Below are 23921 nucleotides of genomic sequence, written 5' to 3' on the forward strand. Positions count from 1 at the left end.
TTCTTTGAAAAGATAAACAAAATTGGCAAACTTTTAGCTAGACTCACCAAGATAAAAAAATGAAGGGCTCAAATAAATAAAACAGAAATAAAAGAAGAGAAGTTACAGCTGATACAAAGTCTAGGACCTGATGGTTTCTCTGGTGAATTGTACCAAACATTCTTCTCTGGTGAATTGTACCAAACATTCACTGATTTAACACTTATCCTTCTCAAATTTTTCCAAAAATTGAAGAGGAGGGAATGTTTCCAAATTTATTTAAAAAGGCCAACACTACTCAGACACTAAAACCAGAGAAAGATACTACAAAGAAAAAAAGAAAAAGAAAATTATAGGCCAATTTCCCTAATGAAGATAGATGTGAAAATTCTCAACAAAACACTAGCAAACCTAATTCAATAATCCATTAAAAAGATCATATATTATGATCAACTGTGATTTACTCCAAAGATGCAAAGGAGGTTCAACATTCACAAATCAATCAACATAATAAACCTCATTAACAAATGAAGGATATAAATCACATGATCATCTCAATAAATTCAGAAAAAGCATATGACAAAATTCATTATCCATTTATGATAAAAACTCTCAACAAAGTGGTTACAGAGAGAATGAACCTCAACATAATAAAGGCCATATATTACAAACCCACAGTTAGTATCTCAATGGTGAAAAGCTGGAATTTTTTCCTCTAAAATCAGGAGCAAGACAAGGATGCCCACTCTCACCACTACTTAAAATTGTACTGGGAGTTCTAGCCTGAGTAATTAGGCAAGAAAAAGAAAGAAAAGGCATCGAAATTGAAAAGAAAGAGGTAAAACTGTCACTATTTGCAGATGACATGAGACTACATTTAGAAAATTCTAAAAGTTCCACCAAAAAACTATTAGAACTAATAGATAAATTCAGTAAAACTGCAGGATACAAAATGACTAGACAAAAAATCTGTTGTATTTCTATACACTAATAATGAGCTATCAGAAAGAGAAATTAAAAAACAATCCCACTTACAATTATACCTCAAAGAAAAAAATACCTAAGCATAAATTAAACCAAAGAGATGAAAGACCTGTACTCTAAAAACTGTAAGACATGAATGAAAGAAGTTGAAGAGAACACAAATAAATGGAAAGATCTTCCATGCTTATAGATTGAAAGAATTAATACTTTTAAGTGTCACACTGTCTAAAGCAATCTACAGATTCAATGCAGTCCCTATCAAAACTCCAACAGTATTTTTTCACAGAATTAGAGCAAATAATTCTCCAGTTTGCGTGGGACCTCAAGAGACTCCAAATAGCCAAAGCAGTCTTGAGAAAGAACAAACCTGAGATATCATGCATGCTATCTGATTTCAAACTATACTATAAAGCTATAGTAATCAAAGCAGTAGAGTGTTTGTACAAAAACAAACACATAAATCAATGAAACAGAACAGATAGCCAGAAATTAACTCAAGCACATGTGGTTAATTAATTTATGACAAAGGAGGACAGAATATACTATGGAGAAAGGAGTCTTTTCAATAAATGGTGTTAGGAAAACCAGATAGCTATATACATAAGAATGAAATTGGAGCATTATCCTATACTATATAGATAAACACATAAAAGAATGAAATTAGAGCATTGTCTTATACCATGTGCAACAAACAAACAAATAAACAAAACCCTCTTAAGATGGATCCATCATAAAACTCCTAGAAGAAAACACAGGCAGTAAGCTCTCTGATATCAGTCTTAGCAATTTTTTTTTTTTTTTGGATCTGACTTCAATAGCAAGGGCAATAAAAGCAAAAAGTAAACAAAAGAAGCCATATCAAACTAAAAAGCTTCTGCACACTGAAGTAAATCATTGATAAAAGTAACAGGCAACCTACTGAATGGGAGAAAATATTCATAAGTCATATATCTGATAAGGGGTTAATATCCAAAATATATTAAAAACTCATACAACTCATCAAAAAAATTTTGATTGAAAGAAGAGCAGATGATCTGAACAAGCATTTTTCCAAAGAAAACATACAGATGGCCAACAGGCACATGAAAAGATGCTCAATGTCACTAATCACCAGGGAAATGCAAATCAAAACCACAATGAGATATCACCTCACACCTGTCTGAATAGCTTTTATCAAAAAAGACAAGAAATAGCAAGTTTTGGCAAGAATTCAGAAAAAAGGGAACCCTTGTACACCATTGCTGGAAATGTACATTGGTGCAGCCGCTAAGGAAAACAGTACGCAGACTTCAAAAAAATTAAAAACAGAACTCTCATCATATCCAGCAATTCATTTCTGGGTATCTGTCCAAAGATAACAAAAACACTAGTTTGAAAAAATATATGTACCCCTATGTTCATTGCAGCATTATTTACAATACCCCAGATATGGAAATAACTAAGTGTCCATCAGTGGATGAATGGATAAAGAAGTGATATATATATATATATATTCTTCAGCCATAAAAAAGAATGAAATCTTGTTAACTGTGGCAATATGGATGGACAACATTGATATCATGCTAAATGAAATATATCAAAGACAAATATCACATAATTACATTTATATATGGAATCTAAAACAAATGAATCAAGCAAAAAAAAAAAAAAAACCAACAGATTCATAGATACAGAGAACAGACTGGTGGTTGCCAAAGAGGAGGCAAGTTGGTGGGATGCAAAATGGGTGAAGAGGGTCCAGAGGCACAAAATTCCAGATATAAAATACATAAACCAGGAGGATATGCAGCAAGGACAATATAGTCATTAATGTATTAACTCTGAATGATGACAGATGGTTACTAGACCGGGGTGATCATTTCACAATGTATATAAATGTCAAATTGCTATGTTGTACAGCTTACACTAATATAATATTGTACATCAATTATACTTCAATCATCATCATCATCAATGTTTATTTTCATAATTTATAATTCATGCATCACTGCCAACATATATTTTCTTAGTTGCATCTCACAAAAACTCTTAATTCCATCCTGTTCAAATAATCTCTAGTGACATTGCAAGAAGAAATCAGACTGTAATACTGCTATCTCCATTTCACAGATCAGGTATCTAAGGCATGGATGGTGTGTAGCCTTCTAGTTAGGGATAGAGTTAGTTCCTGAAAGTGGATCTCTGACTGCTAACACATTCCATGATTTTTAAAATTATTATTCCACCAAAAGTTTCCTGTGAAAAATAAATCTAATGGTCCATACATGGTTTATTCAGTGGTTAGAACATGGTGGTAACGAAGATGCAGACTGTAATTCTTTGCTGTTCCTTTGTTGCCTACTTCTCCCTAATACTATGTTGGTTCTGAGGTCCCGACGCTAGTCAGTCACAGTGAGGGCATTGCTGGAGCTGGACGCAGTCAACCCCAGACTAAGCAAATTCTGCAGATAAACCTCTTTCCACTGTGTCAGTGTGTCGGTATTTATTCTATCCACATCTGTCCTTCCACACACTCACCCAATCACCATTTATTTAGCTATCTATCATTGAGTACACAGTATGTGCTTGGCAATATGAATAAGACAGATGTAAATAGCAATTATTATCATCTGGTACACAGTATGAATAGAACTATAACCAAAGTGCTATAATAATAGAAAGGAGGCAGCATCTCAATGACTGAGTATTAGGGAGGACTTCACAGAAGAGTAATGTTAGAAAGGCCTCCTACCAGTTAAGAAGAATGATGACTATTAGGTCTTTAAATGCTCTACAAAAAGGTTTGTCAACACAACATAAATGAAAAAAAAAAAAAAAAAGAGGAACATAATCAGATTAGGCCCTCAGTGAGGAAAAATAGCAAGGTAATGATTTCTAATAGGTGAGAAAAATCACGGTGAAGAATGTCATCATGGAGAGAAAAGTAATGGGCAAAGTCTACAGCAAACTCTCCAAAGATATGTGTGTCAATATCCTCTTTGTCTTTTATCCATTCCTCTGATTCTACAAATATTCTTGGAGCACCTGCTGTGTTCTTGGCACTGCTCTGGATTCTGGGCTAAAGGCAACAACAAAACTGAGAAAGTCTCTGACCTCTGGAAGCAGAAAGAGGGAGAAAAACAAATCATGTAATTTCCAGTAATACTTCCTAAGTATTATGAATAAAAATAAATCAAGATTAGGGCACATAAAGGGAAGTTTGTGTGAATGTGGTTTCTTTTCAGTGGAGGGCCCTGGGATAAAAGCAAGGTTATGAAGAACAAGGAACAAAAGAAGGTCGGATTGATTGCAACATTTCCTACTGTGAAAGGAGGCAAAAGAAAATGGCCTAGAGAGGGTGGACCCGGATTTCCCATAAGGCCCCTAATGGCCACAGTGTGAAGTTTACACATTGAATGTAATGGACGAGCTGGAGGGATCTGAGTAGAGAAATGGTGAGATTTAATTTCCTTTTATTAAAGATTCCTAACTGCTGTGTGGAAAATAGACTATAAGAAGGTAAGAGAGACCAGTTAGGAAGTTATTACACCAGTTTACCAAGAAATGGTGGCAGACTAGGCCAGGATGTAGCAGTGGATACAGAGCCCGCAGCAGCAAGTGGTGGGCAGTGTTGCATTCTGAACATAATTTGAAAAGTGAGCCAAGCTGACTTGCATAATGTGTCTAATAAACAATTGAAAAGATTTACAACGACTGTGAGGCTTTCAAAACTGGAAAACAGTATGTTCTTCCACTGTAATTCCCTTATTTCTGTAATCCTTAAGTAGGTTGGTAGCATTAGTAGAAAATTCTTTTTTATACCATTTTAATATGAAATTCCTGGAAAAAACAATGAAAATTAGTGGAGATTATCTAATATGATACAAAGAAAGCAAAATCATCATGTACTCATTTGACCATAACCGTTTCAAGAAATTATACCAATGAACATGCCACCAAGCTAAACGATTAAACTCGTACAAAGCAAATGCCTTGATTACCTAACATAAACCCCTCCTGAGAGAGTTGTTTCATAACATTAGCAAAATGTTGATTTCACAAGATTAGATAGATATATATTTTGGTGAGCTGGACTCAAATTATGTTAGTTTTAATGAGCCCTGCTTATTTCACTTGAGGTTACTTGATTTTACTATAGCACAAGCATGGGCAGAATCAAGCATCAGTTACTTATTCATATGGATTTCTCTGTCTTTGCCATTTTCCAGCACACTAACAAGAAAAAAGAATGAGTGATAGTAGCAGGGCTTCCAGGATTGATGAACAAGATTATTGCCATAACAGGATTTCAAATTCATTGTTACATGGATCAGTACTTTCCAGAATGAGTGTGTGTCTCTTTGTGTCCGTGTATGTGTGTGTCTTTCTGTCTGTCTGATTTTCTGTGTGGCTGGGGGCATGGGGTCTTCTGTAGAAAGTAGAATGAAGAGTTCAGAGATGACAATTTAAAAAATGAAAGAAGAAAGCCAAGCAACAAAAGCTAACCTCCCAAACTGATTAGCTTTCTTTAATCAGTCATCTCCCAAAGGCACTCTACCATGCAGCGTTGCCCCTCCTCTTGTGCTGCTCCCAGCCTGACACCTACTGACATCATGCAGAGCTAGTGTTCCCTGGACATCACGGAACACTTTTCATCAGTTTCATAGCATAACTAATGATATGAATGTTAATGTTATGAAACAACTCTCTCAGTAAGTGGTTTATGTTAGGTAATCAAGGCATTCACTTTCTAGAAGTTTAATAGTTTAGCTTGGTGGTGTGTTCATTGGTCTAATTTCTTTAAAAGCTATTGTGGTGATTAAGACAGAAGTTGAGGGATTAACGTTTCTGAGTTGAGACCTTAGTTCTCCATTGGCTGGCTGTATGGCATTTGGCAAAGTTAATTTACCTCTTGGAGAATCAGGTTCCTTGCCTGTAACAAGAGGATGATAATAATATCCAACCCAAAGGATTGTTAAGAAAATTAAGTGAGATAATACAGGTAGAGAGTAGTGCAATAAGAGTTCAGTAAATTATTGTTATCCCACTTTGCCATAGGAATCGCATTTTGGTGATAGCAGAAAGAGATGGCTAGTGACGATATCTCTGATCCCAGCAGAGTTTGGTGTGAAAGATGTTTAGTAAGTGACTGAATAAAGCAATGAACAAATACTCACTGAACCTCTATGACAATGTGTTAGGAGCTGTGGTGGAGTACTAACTCAGTAGAACCATGAATATTCCTTCCATCCAGAGCTCTCATTTTAAACAGTGAGAAATATCAATCCTCAATTGAAGACTGATCACATGCAGTTAACTCTGCCTCAGAATTAATATTCTCATGGGGCAGTTTAAAGTAGTTCACTGTACAAAAGAAAAGCCACTTATTGGCCACATCAGTCAGGTTCCAAAAATTGTATCAGAGCCTATTGGTACTTGGAAACTTTCATATATTAACCAACCCAACTCTAGAAGCAGGTAGTCTGAACTCCAACAGCAAAATTGGATAATGTAACTTTGTTGAACTTAAAAGAGATCATGACTTACTAAAATAATTACTCATGCTTGATGAAATTACATTCTCCGCATATTTGACATCGTTTTGCTTGACCTCTTCTCACAGATGATACAGGCATACACATTGCATTTCATAGCCAGGTGTTACATCCAGGTGGATTCCTGGAATACTTGGTGATACTACAGTCAGTTAGAGCTTTATTCACATCTTCATGATACAGGCAAACACCTCCTGTATGCTAATTTAACCCATTCAGAGGCTCTAATGTTTCTCTAAATTGAATTAATGATAGACAGATGCTGGGGGATGGTAAAATATGGGGTATGAAGTACAATGCCTGGAGAGATAGAAATACTAGTCAAGTGTGTCAAATGATTGAGGCACACTAGAATGAGGAAGAAAGAAATGAGGAGTTTGGACATTCAATTATATTACGCATTAGAGGAAGTGTAAATATTTAGAATGGCAAGCTGTAAAAGTAAGGTGCATGGAATTGAACAAAAAAGTTTGCATGAATGGAGTCATTGTTAGGCTGTTAACTAGTACTAATTTGGGAGAAGTATTAATGAAAGGAGCTGTGCAAATCTGTATGGATAACTGTATGGGTATTTTGGATGAGAATTTTGTTCTTGTTCTTGTTTTCTTATTAGAAAATAACAATAACCTCTTTCAGAATTAATTATTATGGGAAAGATCTTTGTACTCTGAGCATGTTTGTTTGGATGAAATGTTCTTGATATTGTATGTGAAATGAACCTGCTGGTGGCTGTCTTCCTTTAATTAGGAAACTTAATAAGCCAGCACTGTTTTATGCCCCCCCAACACACACACACACACACAAAGGAGGATTATAAAAAAACATGACTAATTTGCAATCATTCAGAGTGCTATATAAATAACATAGCTCATTGTTTAAATAGTTATGAAAAAGTATCTCATCAACGTCCTCAGAAACCAAGATACATGTTTTAGGCTAGAAATTCTTTTTTTTTTTTTTTTTTCAGTATTTTTTTAACATTTTTAATTGATTTATAGTCATTTTACAATGTTGTGTCAAATTCCAGTATAGAGTGTAATTTTTCAGTTATACATGAACATATATATATTGTCACATTTTTTTCTCTGTGAGCTACCATAAGATCTTGTATGTACTTCCCTGAGCTATACAGTATAATCTTGTTCTGTTCTACAATTTTGAAATCCCAGTCTATCTCTTCCCACCCCCTGCCCCTTTGGCAACCACAAGTTTGTATTCTATGTCTGTGAGTCTATTTCTGTTTTGTTTTTATGCTTTGTTTGCTTTTGTTTGTTTGTTTGTTTTTTTAGATTCCATATATGAGCGATCTCATATGGTATTTTTCTTTCTCTTTCTGGCTTACTTCACTTAGAATGACACTCTCCAGGAGCATCCATGTTGCTGCAAGTGGTGTTATATTGTCGGTTTTTATGGCTGAGTAGTATTCCATTGTATAAATATACCCCCTCTTCTTTATCCAGTCATCTGTTGATGGACATTTAGGCTGTTTCCATGTCTTGGCTATTGTAAATTATGCTGCTATGAACATTGGGATGCAGGTGTCATCCTGAAGTAGGTTCCTTCTGGATATATGCCCAGGAGCAGGATTCCTGGATCATATGGTAAGTCTATTCCTAGTCTTTTGAGGAATCTCCATACTGTTTTCCACAGTGGCTGCACCAAACTGCATTCCCACCAGCAGTGAAGGAGGGTTCCCTTTTCTCCACATAGGCTAGAAATTCTTAATTCTGACTACATTTAATATTTACCTGGGGAATAGTTAAAAGTATGAATCCTGATTTCACTTTTCAGACCAATTTATACTGATTCATTCTCTGGAGTTGGGACCTGGGGAGTTTTCAAAGCTCCCAGGTAACCTGGGAATGCCTGATGTAGGTGATACAGTTAGGCTACCAACGTGCTCACTACTGAAAACTCAGGGCTGAACTTCTGCAGATTACAAATAAATTCACTCTGACATTGTAAATTAAGTGTTAGGACAGATTAGTATCACTTTTTGATAAATTCTGACTTCATTTTATTTATATTCAATTTATGAAAAGGAAAAGCCCCAGTTCCAATGCATAGGCAAGTCCTGTAAGCTACAGATTTGAATATAAATTTTCATTCAAATGAAGGGAATCTTAGGCTGTAACAGCAAAAGGCAAAACAGTAGATTGAGCAAAATTATCTCTGCTATAGAAAAAAATAACTAAGAATTACACTGTCTACTAATGGAGGGGCAGGATAGAATCTTTCAAAATCAGTATTATACCAAAATCTGGGTGCCTATCAACCAGTTTCAAATTTTACTTTTGAAAATTAGCCATAGAACTGTATGCCATTTGACTAAAATATGAGCATTTTTCCCTACTGACAAAAAAATCTGATGTGAATATTTTTCTGTACCTATTCTTATTTTATAATATTTACATACATCTTGTTTAGAGAAAAAAGAAAGAAAATACAGACAGCAAGAAGAAATATAACAACCACAAATAGTCTCATGCAGCAATAGTCACTATTAGCTAGCATATTGGTATATTTCTTTCTAGCTCTTTTGCAAATCATTTCTAACTAAAACAGAGGACATCTACATTTTTATTATGCTAATTTTTCCCTACTTAGCAACATGCCACTAATGTTCAATAATACAATTTATTAATGGCTCTGTGATATTCTAGCATGTAGATATTTTACAATTTATTTAACTACTCCTAACTACAAAAATACTCAATTTGCTTCCATTTCTAAATTTGATAATTATTATAAAGAAAGCTATAATAAAATATGTTTTTCATTTCTGATATATTTTTCTTGGGATAGATTTTTCGATGTAAATTTGTGTACTGAGTTTCTATAACAAATGTTCTACAGTTTTCCTCCTTTGGTCCACACAATAAAATATCTCATCAAAGAGTTGTTAACTTATTAATAAAGAAGCAGAGTTAAGATGGCTGAATGAGCTTTCAGGTATGTGTGCTTGTTTCCCCTTTCTCTAGAGACTTCATTAATATGGTAATAAAATAATTTTCAAAAGGCAAAAACCCACACCAGTTTTCTAGAAGGCACAATTCTAATGGAAGAGTGTTAACCGATGGAGCAGCTTAGCCTAGAATTTGTTCAGATGTGGGAAGAGAGGGTGATTCTCCTTGGCCAAATTCTGGATATGTCTAGATTTAAAGATGGCAGCTAGAGGACAGGTGTGAGAATCAGGGGTGAAAACATGATGCAAACCGAAGGTTATGATAATAGAATGTAAACACAAACTTCTCCTCCAAAGAAATTCAAAATGAGAGAGAAGTAATGTGGGAACTGGCACTTTTAGAGTGCAGTCTTCCATCTGACATTGGGTGGATCATCTAAGTAACAGTTCCTTAGCCATTCAGTCTAGAGTAGAGTCTTTCTATTTCTAAAATGTGTATATGTACCCAGCTCTGAGTCAGTCTTTCTGTTATTTTATTCTTAAATGTAAATAGATGACCAAAGGTCATCAGAAATTTTAAAAAATTCTACAGCTTAAAGAGAATAATTAAAAGTCAGCAAAAACAATGCCTAGATGAATAGACTCAAATTTAAAGAGCAAAGGAAAATGTAAGACAATCACGAGTGTTATTAGAGAGATCAGAGATACTGTATTCATGAAATAAGACAGGATGCTCTGAAAAAGTTACATTCTGAAAACAAACAAACAAAAAAACAGTCTTGGAAACTAAATATACATATATATTTTGCATACCTTCCCCACCCCCACCACAACACACACGCAAATGAAAAGACATTTGGAAGAAAAATTCAGGGAGTCTTCCTGAATTGAGGCAGAAATTAAAGCCATAAGATGAAATAAAATGTTGAACTTTTAGCTGGATTTCTAGAAAGAAAAAAAAGGAGGAAACAAAAGTGCATATATTGTGAATAAATTACACAGAAATGGAAAGGAGGCATGAAACAAACTGAAAGGGCAAACAGTCTCTAGAGTGGGATGAATTGAAACACATACACATATGTATACATGCACACACATATAAACATAGTGTCATATAATTTTATAACACAAAAAGTGAATATAATAAAAATGCACAGAAAAGAAAAAAGGAACAAGAATCAGATAGCAATTAGGTCTCTAGCAGTAACAATGGATGCTAGATGACAGTGAATTCATCAACAAATTGCACGGGAAATTATTTTTAATGTAGAATTTTAGAAACAAGGAAATACCAACTATAAGAACCAACTGAAGTCATATCAGATATAAAATAACTTAAAAAGGTTGCATTTTGGCGGGTGAGGTATAGCTCAGTGGTAGAGTGCATGCTAAGGAGCATGCAAGAGGTCTTTAGTTCAATCCCCAGTATCTCCATTAAAAAAAAAAGTTTGCATCTCACATCAACCTTCAGAGGTAGTTGTTTAAGGCTATCATCTGAAAAAATGAGAATAAAAACTAAGAAAGAAGAGTACGTGGGGGGGCTTAGAAAATGGAATTAATCGAGTAATCCAAGGAAATGTCAGTGGACACCAAGAATTTCTTTAAAGAAGAATGAGGTAAAGGATATAAAAATAAGAAACCAGAATATAATGGGGGTATTTAGAAGAGGGGATATTTTTCTTCTCCCAAGAAGAAAAAAAATTAGATAATCTAGGAAAATAAATCTAAAAAAAGTTTATGGTGTAAACAACAAAGTAAATATAATGGGACATGACTGGGTATTTGATGAAAGGTTAGAAAGGAGAGTTTAATGAACCTTGATTCAAAGACTATTCAGTAGTGCAACAGAGGTCATAACTTGGAAATATAAGAAAAAAAGTGATACTACATCAGAAAGCATTATTTTCATAGCCCATTAGTAATATATTTGCCAAGTGAGGAGTCAAGAGATATTGTTGAAATGTGATAAAAACATGATAGAGATGCAAATATACTATCTAATGTTATCAATTTAATCAGCAGAGAGGCTTAAAATTTAACATGGCAATGTAACTATGAAAAAAAATGAAAGGTTATACAAATGAACTAAACCTTCATCAAGCACAAAAGATTAACAAGTAATGCTGAAATTCAAAAAATCTAGACATAGTAGTATAAACGTACTTATTCACAGAAAATTGAAAATTTCCAAAAGACTAACAGTAGAATTTTTTTTCAGTTATAGGATTTTTGTTTATTACAAACCTTCTGTATTTGAATTTCAAACTGTACATGAAATACCTTAACAATATTTTAACCTCAGAATATTATTCTCACTCATCAAATGTTAAAGATTAAACATGAATTTTTTTCTAAAAAAAAACCAGTGTTCTAAGTTTGAAAAAGACACCTTACTTTTGGAGAGGGGGAAAGGAGGAAGGAAATAAAAATCAACTTACCCAAGCAAAAATCACTGAGGTCAGCGAAAGAACATTTGAGCACAGAATCTTTTCTCTCCTCCTCAGTGTTAACTGGAAACAACAACAAAAAAGACTTTGTAGTTTGAGGGATTAAAAACATAACAACAGTTAGAAAAATGACTGATGTCCAGATGATGGCCAAACATGAAGAAATGTTAAGTTAATGAGATGAAATGAGAGAAGTATCTATATTATATTTTAAAAAATATTTTTAACTTACTTCCTGTCACTTCATGAAAGCAACAAATTGATTTTTATTTATTTTTTTGGTAGGTCATTAAGTTTATTTATTTACTTATTTCTCTAAATGGAGGTACTGGGAATTGAACCCAGGACCTTGTCTATGCTAAGCATGTGCTCTACCACTGAGCTGTAACCTCCCCTGTATTGTATTTTAATATTTTAATTCTCTTGAACAATTAACCACTTTCCTTTTTGGCCATGGATGTAAGCTGACTATTTATAATAGGTAGTGATTTCCCAATATTATTGAAAAGAGAATACTGGTATTTTTAAGTTATTTAGAGGAAGAAGTAACCTTAAGGAATCAGAAGGGAATACATTTTCATAACCCAAAAGCTCTTAGAGAGGGATGGGAAAATGAAAGCACACCTTATTCACTGAATGACAAGGAGCCTGGCTGAATTGTGACTCCTGACTCTTGTGAAAAAGGACTGTTTAAAGGCATTACGATATATCTCAGATGAACAGATGTGTATTGAACAGAGCCTTTGGGCAACCACGAAGTCTCTTTAATGTGGCATCTAGCTTGCACTTCCCTATATTTGAGTCCTTTTATATAAAAGGTTTCCTTCAGTATTAGCATTTGTTTGCCAACACTTGTCCCAGCACATCTTCATACAACCAAATACTCACTGCTTTACTGTCAGCATTATTTAAAGTTTTGGGTCTTTCTTTTTAGGAAACCGAGTTTATTACTGCTGGCATATTTAATTACTGGTTATAAGTTCTCAGCAGGAATGCTAATGAGCCAATGATGCAGGTGGCTAGTCTGTCTCCTGCAAACAGAAAGTTATTAGGTGTATGTTTACATGGGGTTGGCTACCTTCATGGCAAGGAAGAAATGAACATGCATCTGGCCAACAAATGACTGCCATGGAGGATAGTTCTCCTTCCTACGCCAGCCTCCTTCCTACTCTATAAATATTAGTGGAAGGAAGCGGGGTAAAAGGGAGTGAGGGAGGGAGGGAAAAAGGATTTGAAAACACTACTCTTTACATGCTAAACAAGAACAGAGCTCACCTTGCTCTGCTTTGTCAGCGGAGATTGAGGTTACAGAAGTGGGAGCCTGAGATTCACTCTCAGTTGACTGGAAGAGTGAGGTAGATTGGCTCAAGCTCTTTGAGTAAGCATAGCTCTGGGCGAGGCAAGGCAGGGATCTCCGAGACGGTTTTAACGAAGTTTCTTTTGCTATCTCACTCTTGCTTATATTCATACCTGCAAATTCAAAATGGCAAGTTTTAGCAATAAGAAACAATCAGTAGGAATCCACAAATACTTTTAATTCTTGTGATGGCTGTTTCAGGAAATTACTCTTGAAAAGCACCGCCTAGGGATTAGAGCTAACTGAATTAGTTTTGTGTTGATATTGTCAGGAAGTGTTTTGAGATTTTTGTCAAATAGTTATCAGAAATAAACAGCTCCTCTTCCAGTCTGAGCTTTCACTTTTTTTTTTTTTTTTTTTTTTTTTTTAGGTTCTGTAAAAAAGAAACATTTAAATTCATTTGGGGAGTTATGAGAACAATAACTAGAACTGCCTTTGTGTAAATCTAACCATTTAGGTTTTGAAGCAGCAAAATAAGTAAAACTTAATGCACAAACATTCAAATTAATGTTATTAACCAGAGCTCTCCTTTCAATACCCTGTCTTCCTTTAAACACACGCATAATGCACTAATGGTGATCAAGAGGCCGGGAAGAAATTGCACACATAGTTTAGCACAAAAACTGGCCGTTTGTGGAGAGTGCTTTTAGGCAAAGATAATAACATGTGAAAGCCCTGAGGTAGGTAGATTGTAATGTATTTACAGAATTGAAAAAAAAAAATCTGTTTATGATGCAGTGAGTGAGAGAAAGAGGTAGAGTGTAAAGGAGCTACTGCTGCAGTCCTGGTAGGGGATAAAAATTAGCTACTGTTCTTTGGGGAGTTCTGCATATGCTTATTTGCCCTTTATTTTCCACAAATTTATCTGCCTGATGTCCTTTTTAAAAAAAAAAAAACTGCATTTGCCAAAATTCATAAAATATTTTTAAACATACCTCAAATGCGAAATGAACCTAGGGAAGATAATGACATTTACTTACTCTAGGTCATAAATCAAGCAATTGGCAGAACTGAATGTGAAACTTATAGCTACTGGATTCCAAAACCCAGGATCTTTCAGAATGCTCCACGGCTCCTCACGAACCCCAATTTTGGATGGGTCGTTACCATGGTTCCACTTGGTAAAAATATCACACAAATTTTAAGCAGAGAGCTCTGAATGTAGAAACCACAGAGCTGAAGTAGACCTCAGAACCTATAATTCTACATTCACAATCTTAAGAGAACTGTGAAATATACATTGATGAAAAATGAATGTGGGCTGTTTGGTACAAATTAACTGGGAATGTCTACCCATCATCTATCAGAATGGATTCCTTGTGCTAATCTATAAAATGGTAGGTATGAGTAATACAAAATCTGCTATGAGTTAATGTGTGTAACTGAGTTGCACAAAATAAATATCAAGTATTATTTGTAAACCTAATATTTATTTTTCACTTTCCATCCTTTAGTTAACAATGTGTATAACTCAGTTATATGAAATAAATATTAATTACTATTTTAAATCTAATTTTTATTCATTTGATTTTCACTGTTCTTGAGTTCTTTCTTTGGGCCAGGCCTTAACTCAGTGTTGGGTGAAAACGGTGCTAACAGGGCAGCATATATATAAAAACAGATCTTTATATTATAAAAAATAAATAAAATATACATAAGGCATTATAAAGGCACAAAAGAGGAACTCCTAAACCAGTGGTAGCAGCCTTGAAGTCTTGACTGTGTAGGTAATCTGAGCTGATCTTTCTCCTACATTTTCATTTATTTACAATTCTCGGATTTAACATATTTTCTCCAAAAGATTATGCATATATGGTAAGAAAGTCTCTATAAAATTCTCCATAAACAGGTAACTGTTGAAAATATTTGTCAAATGCAACATGTAAAGAAAATTGAGAAAATCATGTTGATGATACGCACATATCCTTCCTACAGCTTTGTATGTTTCTTCCCATTTATCTTTAAAACTATGTTCTCTCATTTGCTGAACTATTGTTTCCAAAGCTGGTATACAGATCAGCTTTGCTAGAAACCAACATAATCTAAGCTGAAAATATGATATCCTTATGTTTTAAAGAGTACAAAGTTTCTTTTCAAAGTTCCACATCAAATGCCATCACATTCTGCTTGGCATAATCAGCAGTATGTGTTCTTTGCTTGGCACAATTAACACTAACTACCCCCACAGCACACAGGCCTCTATGTTCTAAGGTTCCATTTCTCTTCTTGTATGGCTTTACCTGGTACCCTTAAATGATATTTGACAACCACACATTTAAAGCTAAGAACTAGAAAAAAGACCGCAGTAACATGTCAGTTTTGGTGAGCACATGTTGAGTTCAAGGATAAACCTGTAGACTGTAGCAATGTGTCATTTTCTATATTTAGAACAAATTTTTCTAAAGCAACCATCAGTACTACTTCCAACTGCTCTAAGAACACTCCGTAAACGCTCACATATTTAAAAGGATCTTATGAAATGACAGTTTCACTTGGGTATGCACAAAGGTCCAACTACAAATAAGAAGTCATAGCAAATAAGGTGTCTTTTGGAAATGCATTCACATGAGACATCTGACATCAAAAGAGGTAAAGTTGTTACTGAGATACTATTTAACTCAATGGGCTTTGAGCTGATACCAAGGTTTAATTGGAAAAATAGGCCCTTAGAAAACATCAAAGAGAAAACTGAAAAGTAAAAGTAAAGAAAAATTGGTTGGTTGTTCTCAATGCAAAATACACATTTTTCGAAAGATCCACTCTTTTAATAAAATTTCAAGAAAACTAACTCATCTTAAGGACTCGTGAAAAAAAAAATCGTTATTTTTCACAGATTGAACTTTGAAATTTCTGCCAACTAAGTTGTTAAAAGAATTTTGGGACATTTGTAGCAAAAGAACATGACATTGTTAATTAATAAATTTTATATTATGTCCACAAGAGGGGAATTTTTAAAAATAAATGAAAAATAAATATATTTGTCTGTCTTTTGTTATATTCTCAAGATGAATTACGTGGTTGAAATTTTATACCTTTATCAGAAATAGTGTAGAATTGATGAGCTGAGGATAGGTGATGTCTCAGGATGCCATTTAATTTCATAGAATCCAAACATACTTTTCTATATTAGTGGATACAATCAAAGTATATTTATCTAAATAATAAGCTTTGGGGGGAAAAAGCATAAATGGGCACAGAATTTTCTTATTTTCATGCCTTGTCAAAATCACTATAGTTCTTACTCCATCAAAGGAACATGTCTGATTTGTGGCTTGAGTGTGCTCTTTTTGGAGGAAGTTACTTCTATGTGATAAAAGCACTATTTATTGAGTGCCTACAAAGTGCGAGGTGCATCCTGTGTGTTATCAGTAATTCTCATAATAGTCCTGTTCGGACTTGTCATCCCCACTTTACATGTGAGAAGCCTGAGACACAAAAGACATAAGTAATTTGTCTCAAGTGCCACATGCAGGTAGTGTTGGAGCCCGAAACAAACCAGGTCCATCTGATTTCAAGGTCTCTGTTCTTTGTAACATAAAAAGCAACTTCTCTGTTTACTCAGAAACTTCTTTTACAATGGTTCACTCTTCATTCACTTTTCAGGTTTGCTCTCACTTTGAACAAGAAGTATGTCTACTTAACAGAGTCCCAGTAGGGCAGAGATGGCTAACTCAGAATGACTGAAGAAAGCTTAATAAAGGGATTGTTTAAAGGGCGTGGGCAGGATTAAGAGAAAAAATGGTTAGTGAAGCTCCCTACAAGGAACAATGCCCAGAAACCTTTATCACTTTTGGGTCTGCAGAGCAAGGAGAGGGAGTAGATATGGAACCTGGAGATAGCTAAGCTGGGGGAGAGGAAATCTGGCAGAACCTGTGTACTTAGAGGAATGCAGCCACTGCCAAACCACAGACTGGCATGAAGGGAGCCAGGGAACAGAATACCCCAACTTCCCTTTCATCAACTTCTAACCTTTTGCTGATGCCTCCCACTAGTCAAATCTAAACAGCAGCTAGAGGTCATGAGAACCAGTGACTGTAACACAGAGATACCTGCTTGCTGGGGCAAAGGGCAGAGTAGAAAAAGGTGCAGAATGAATCTGGAGGGATCAGCAGAGATTATCCATTGCACATGTGCAGATATATAACTTCAGAGGAGCTTTGAGCATAATCTTTGGGAGCAGAAAGCAACACACGCACTTTTACCTCTAGAGAATAAAATTTAAAGTTTTTTTTTCCTAATAAGCTGTAAGTACTTTAAGATGCTTACTAGCAAACATGGGAAAGGCAACTATTGGCTTTAATATACTTTGGAGTTCGCTTGCTATGTTCAAGCCTTTGCAGGAGGCAAAGGTAAACAAATACAGTCAGATTTTAAACGAGTAACTAACAAAATCAAAATTCATCTCTTCAAATACAATCTATTACAATGAGTAAGAAAAGTCCTCATAAGTTTAATGCAAGACAGAATACTATAAGAAGGGTAGAGTTGTGAAGAGGCTTTTAAAAAGTGAAAATACACTTTTAAAGTTTTGAAGGTGAAATGAGTATCCCTTTTTTAAATCTATGTCTTTGTGTATTGTTCTCTAATTTCCAAGTCACACAACCCACACCAAATAAGTTCATTTCCTTGCTGTATGTCCTACTAGAAACATACACTTGGCTTTAATAGAACTTGCTGTGTTTGCAGTTATTTACTTATTAGGATATTATTTAACACATAGTCTCTTTAACTCTAAGGGAAGTTCAGTGAGGGGAAGGGTCACGTTTGTCTTGCTCACAGTCACAGCTACAGCACCTGGCTCTGGGCCTGCATATACGGTATGCAAGTGAATACTTACCAAATGAAAGATTGATGAACGACTCTAGTAATTAACTAGGTTACTAATTAATATACTAGTTTGGCCAGTGTTTATTGTAATAGATGCTAGATAATCTTTCTGGACAATGGTGATATGACAGTGAACAAACAGATAAAACTCTCTGTGCTTATGGAGATTAAAATCTCAAGGAGACCTCGAGAGACATTTACTCTTCATGGCAACATTGTTCTGAAACCTGAAGGCTCAGACAATCTATCACCTTAGCGTTTTTTGAAGTACAAATGGGATTTTTCTTTAAATTAAATATTCATTTGGTAATGCCACAAATAATACATGATTATCATTACAAAAATAATGACCCATATATTGATTAGAGCTATTCTAAATTCCCTCTCCCCCAAATGCCATTAATTTCTTTGCTTCCTTTTTAAAACTCAAATAGATTTTGTCAGGAATTGAGCCTGAGAGTCATAGAGATTTCTGTTATTTATGAAAGGTGCTATGATGCAAAGAGCTCTCTTGATAATGCACAGGAAAAAAAAAAAAACAGAAAGAAGCAAAAGATAAATAAGTCTGTAGCAGAGTCTTCCCCATAATTTTCCAATGTAGTCAAGTTCATAAGCTCATGACACATAGTTTATCCATAGTCAATGTATCCTTATTTCTTCAATAACCTGATAATTCACTCAAGCTACATTTGCCCCATGCTATTTATTTTTGTCCTGAAAATTTCTATTCTTCGAAGAGGGACTCAGATGTTATCAACACTGGAAAAGCTTCCTTAATGCGTTTATGCAGTATTAACTATGACGTTTCCTGGGCTTCTTTCACACTCCCGAGGCATTTCTATCCCAGTACTGCTAAGCGTTGTTCTGTCAGCTCCCTCAAGGTAGAAGCCAAGACTCATTCATCTCTGAGACCCTGGCATCTTGTACATGTTTAGTTTATAAAGACAGACGTATGAATGGATAAATAAGAGCAATGGTTTTACTAGTGCACAAGATCTGGCATAATATGAATTTTTGATCTTGGATAAACTCTTTAGTCTCTCTGTCTCTGTTTCCTCACTTTTAAAACAAGAATAATAATACTTAACTCACAGAATTCTGAGTGTGACAATTAAATTGTTGAATAAAGTGCTAGAATAATGCCTGGTACATAGTTTATCCTATATGTATTTGCTATTATTAAAACTGAATCAGTGATGCCTACATACATAAGATATGACAAAATTTAAAGTCAGAACCATAAGTATGTAGCAGGTAGAATAACAAAAGGGAAGCTTCTGAAGATTTTATACCAATAAAATATTGAGCAGGTCACTTCCCCAAAATATTCATATTTCTTGTAGCACAGAGATACAGAGCACCATAAAGAAACTAATCTTCTGGTTTTAGGTTTTGGTAGTTAGGGTCTAGGACTGCATCTGGGTGAAAAAAATTACAGAATATTTGTGGGAATTCCTGCCAAAGTGCTCAAAGGAAAGAGATCTCTATGTTCAAAAGAACACCTGTTTGAACAAGGATTCATGACATCAATGCCCAAGTGGGAAACTGAGGGTTAGTGCATTCCCCCTACACTCTCAAAGATTAAAATCCACTGGCAAGAGCAAATCCTCCACCAGCATGATCAGAAATAAGGGAATTTCATGCAAACTGACAATGGTTCTAGTGTAGGGACCCAAATGGGATCAAAACTTCCTCCTGAACTGCCTAATTACAAATTTCTAACAACACTCATAAATATTCTTTTGTTTTCCATTTGCCATCTAATTCTTTTGTGCTTGGAAATCATGGAAACACTTGTAAGAGGCAGTCTTGTTAGGTAATATATTACAAAAAAACATGAACAGTTGCAGATACCCTTTTAAAATAACCTCCAGGTAACCTTCGAAACCTTGAACTTTATCATCCAATTAACGTACCACAGGTCTCCATGCAGGTGGGGGTAGTGGATTTCTTGGGGGAAAGGGTGGTAATGATCTTAGTGGAACCACCGAGTAGTGATCACTGAAGGAATTCTCACAGTTGGTTCTTCATTCCATCACGTGTGCCTGAAATCCATGCCCCTTCAGCAATTCCTACTAAGACCAGTTGAGACTCAAAACACCTGTTTGAACTTTTCACTGGAAAAGGCAACGTAGTTTGAGGATTTTGGCTCCTGAGCTGTCTCTTGCCTGGTATTAGCTAAACACAACTAAATTTCAGTAATATTCATTCATCATCAAGTTCTTATTCAAATGGATATGTAGTACATGGCTGTCAGGTTTAAAAAAAAAAAGTTTTTTTCCAGCACTACCATGGCCACTGGGAGACTTTGAAAGCCTAATCAAATCACTGGCATCTTCTGGGTTCTCAACACTCTGGAGGAAGTGGTAAAAATGAAACCTTTAAATAGCTTGTAGTTATTATTATGAAAACCATATTGGTGTTCCTTGCATCACACTCAATGTCATTTTGTGTGTTTGTGTGTGTGTGTAAAGGGGTAAACTGGAACTTGTGATCATCCTTGCCTGTCTCACAGAAGGTAATTCCAAATAAAAACAAATACTAGGTTTAGATTAGGATATAACACAAAGTCTTACAGTACTTTTGACAAGCTGCAAAGTTACACTATTTCTACGATTGCCAAAAGCAGCACAGGATCTGTCCATTCTAAAGGGCCCCAAAAAGCCATTCGGATTTTGGCCAAAGTACATGGACCCTTCAAGGAAACTCGGATTACATCCTGTCCTTGAAGTGGGGAGGTTCTGAAGACTCCCAACGTATCTACAGGTCTATGACAACATTTTGAAAAACTAAAAATCTGGTCCAATCTCTTCCAACCACACATTATTATTGGTACAAACAATAACTTAATTAGAAGGATTTTTGTTGATGTGTAGACTCTGAACCCAAACACAAGCATGACGAGTCTAACTGGTACTGCACTGGGGCACCACTTGGTCTCTATTTCTAGCCTGCCATGAGCATTTGTAACCACAGAACTTCCCACTTCTTGCCACATGCTGCTGTTGTCCTTACAGGTTTCTCCACACTGTGCCAAGGGCTGGTAATTTCTACATCTGCTTTTGAACATAATTTGATATTTTATCATTGAAAGCTCATTTCAAAAGCTTCAGAATGGGAAAAAATGTTTACTGATGCTAGGAAAAACACCTCAGAAAAATAGTATTTATTCTGGATATTTTTTCAACCAGTTTAGAATGAGAAATTTTAGCTATTGTTATGGTGTTTAAAAATAAAGTCCATTTTTAAAGACAAGTGATAAAGTAAGTCTGTCCGTGTGGTAAATTGTAATGACTGGTTTTTGAGTACTGAACCAACCTTGCATTCCTAGGTGATATCTGATATATTTAATTTTCATAATAATCCTAAAAGAAAGCTTGATGATGCGTATTTAAGACTGGGAAGATTAAGGTTAACTAGCTTAAGGACATTCAGCCCAGTAATTCTCCAGCCTCTTTCCATAGCACCCTGCTGTTCACAGGTATGCAGAAGGAACACTACTGACAGCCTCCAGGGCGACAACAAAGACCTTCCTCCCCTCCCTCTACTTCACTTCCAAGGTAAAGTGGCCTTGGTAAAGTGCTAGAATATGGACATTTTTGTTCCAGGGCTTTTAGAGTGAAGCCAATGGGTACACTGACAGAAGAGATCATAAATTCTGGCAGGTACAGCCTCTATAAGTCTTGCCTTTTCACTATATTTGTATTCCATGTGTTGGGGTTTATGAAGGTGAAGCAAAAACAGTATAGGGCTCATACAGCTAGTTTTTTGGACAATGGTTTAACCAGTTTAGACTACACCTTAGGGATACATGTTCATCTTCCTTCAGATTTCCCAGTGTTTATCAAGGCTTTGAAAGAACGTGACATTAAGGTTCAAAATTAGATACAGGCCTAGAAGAAAGAAACCTAGAAGACCACTAGGTCTGCTTTTACTTTATATCTTAAAGTAGAGCCCAGTTCAGCAGAGCCAATAATTTCACCTAGAATTTTGAGGCCAAAGCCCTAGTTAAAACAAAACAGAACAAAGAAAATATACGGTCTTGTGCCTTCTCTGCATATCTTTCTCATGAATCTAATTTAAGATTTGAAAATAAATTTCCTGGGTCTTAGCTAAATCTTTGTCTTAATTCAAGAAATATTTACAAATCCTCAGGGATTCTATGCTCACATTCTTTGTCTAGTTCCACAGCATTATTGGAATTTACCTACTGAACAGAAATATCAAGATTCAAATAATGTCTAAGGGACAATAAAAAAGCATATAAAAAAGTAGAGAAGGAGAATTCAGTTTGGATGATCTCAGGAAGAATATGACTGGAATATCTAGAGCAAGGACACTTGTTCTGTAAAATGGAAGTTAAGAAAACAATTGCCAATCTATGCAAAATCAACGCTGAGCATTTTAATTATTATATCAAAATTGAAAACAGTAAAAAACAAGAATAATTCATTTAATTCAGTCAAAGTTTAATGTTAAAAACCTCAAGGGAGTTTCATCGCCTCCTAATTTTCTTTTAAAAGCTGTCTGAATATAAATGTTCTAATCTTGTCACTATAGAACGAAGAATGTATTTTAAATTGACAGACTGACATTATAAAAAAGAATGCTTTCAAATCATTCATGATATGCAGAAATTTCATGCCCAGTTCAAAGACAGAGAAAAAGGGAACATGTTCCTGGCTTTATTTCCCTGGTTTTCAAGGAATCACCGCTCCTTGACAGGTTTTCTTCTAAAGTGCCACACAAAAGAACAAAGAAATGTCCTGGAATTTTCTTTTCTACTCCTTAAAAAGGAAAATGGACTGATGCATAAAGAAGGGTTGCCTTCTGCAACTGGAAAAATAACAGCGAAGAAATGTGAACAGATTCAAAAGACAAGAGCCCACTGGCTGCTTTGTCTCTTTTAGCAGAAATTATAACCATAATTTTTACTCAGATGTGCATTTTCAGTGAAGGTTACTTTATTTATTTTTATCCTACTGACTGGATTGCAGACCCTTTGCAGTCAGAGGCCAGAAGCAGTCAAACAGATGACACTGAAATTGGTATAGGTCACAAACACAGTTCGGGGTATGGCATTGAACCTCTGAAAGTAGCATCTTCAGATAGGCTTGACAGACCTTTCTGAGGACATACTGTCATGTGAATGAATAAGCTTAGATGGGACTCATTTCAAAAGGGAATACTGTCTCCTGAAATTCCTAGCAGGTCTAGCTTACTGTATTTTTCCATATGCCAGTTGGTACAGTGACCTTAGGACAATGCTAAAGAGATTCTAGATAGACCTGGGAATATAAAGGCCTTAAAGTAGCTTAAATGCTCCTCCAAACAGACACCTGTACACAGATGCACACACATACACATACCCTCTCCCTCATCCCAAATAACATTGGTCAGTGTGGCTCTGCCTTGGTACCCATGGCTACTTCACAGCCACAAGTGTGTGTTCTGAAATTAGGAGTGTGGTAAAATGAAATAAGTCATACCTCTAAATTACAATCAATTTTCCCAAAGTCAAAACAAATGAATTGGTCTGATCATAATGGTCATGGACAATTATAAGGAAGAGTACTGCATGTCATTAAAAAAAATCCCCATACAGGGGATTACTCCAATACTGGACTTGGATTAACTTCCAAATTCTGGACAATTTCATTTCCAAGGCTGCAATATTCCACAGTTTTCATAGTTAAATTTTGTCATTCTGTTTCTAAGAGAAGTCTCAAAGTCTTTATTTCAAATTTTATTCTGGTTATTCCTATCTGTACTATATTTAACCTTTCAGTTTCTTTAAGTCTGCCACTGTGAAGCTGTCAATAAATGCAAGGAGGCTATAAATTCAGGCAGCATATTTTTACAGACTTGGGTAGGAGCCATTGTGTGTA

The 23921-nt window shown here is 35.3% G+C and overlaps 1 protein-coding gene across 4 annotated transcripts in view; it reads right to left on the bottom strand.

The window, feature by feature from the left end:
• The window catches only part of ANO3 (anoctamin 3), a 360413-nt gene that overhangs the window by 172789 nt on the left and 163703 nt on the right, over positions 1 to 23921 (bottom strand). For all 4 annotated transcript variants that reach the window (XM_031459864.2, XM_064492497.1, XM_064492496.1 and 1 more), the window contains 2 exons: positions 13125 to 13319; positions 11841 to 11912 (listed from right to left, as the gene is read on the bottom strand). In XM_031459864.2, coding sequence (XP_031315724.2) covers positions 11841 to 11912; positions 13125 to 13319 — 267 coding nt within the window. The remainder of the gene's footprint in view (positions 1 to 11840; positions 11913 to 13124; positions 13320 to 23921) is intronic.

This window comes from Camelus dromedarius, chromosome 12 (assembly GCF_036321535.1).
Source record: "Camelus dromedarius isolate mCamDro1 chromosome 12, mCamDro1.pat, whole genome shotgun sequence".
Lineage (NCBI taxonomy): Eukaryota > Metazoa > Chordata > Mammalia > Artiodactyla > Camelidae > Camelus > Camelus dromedarius.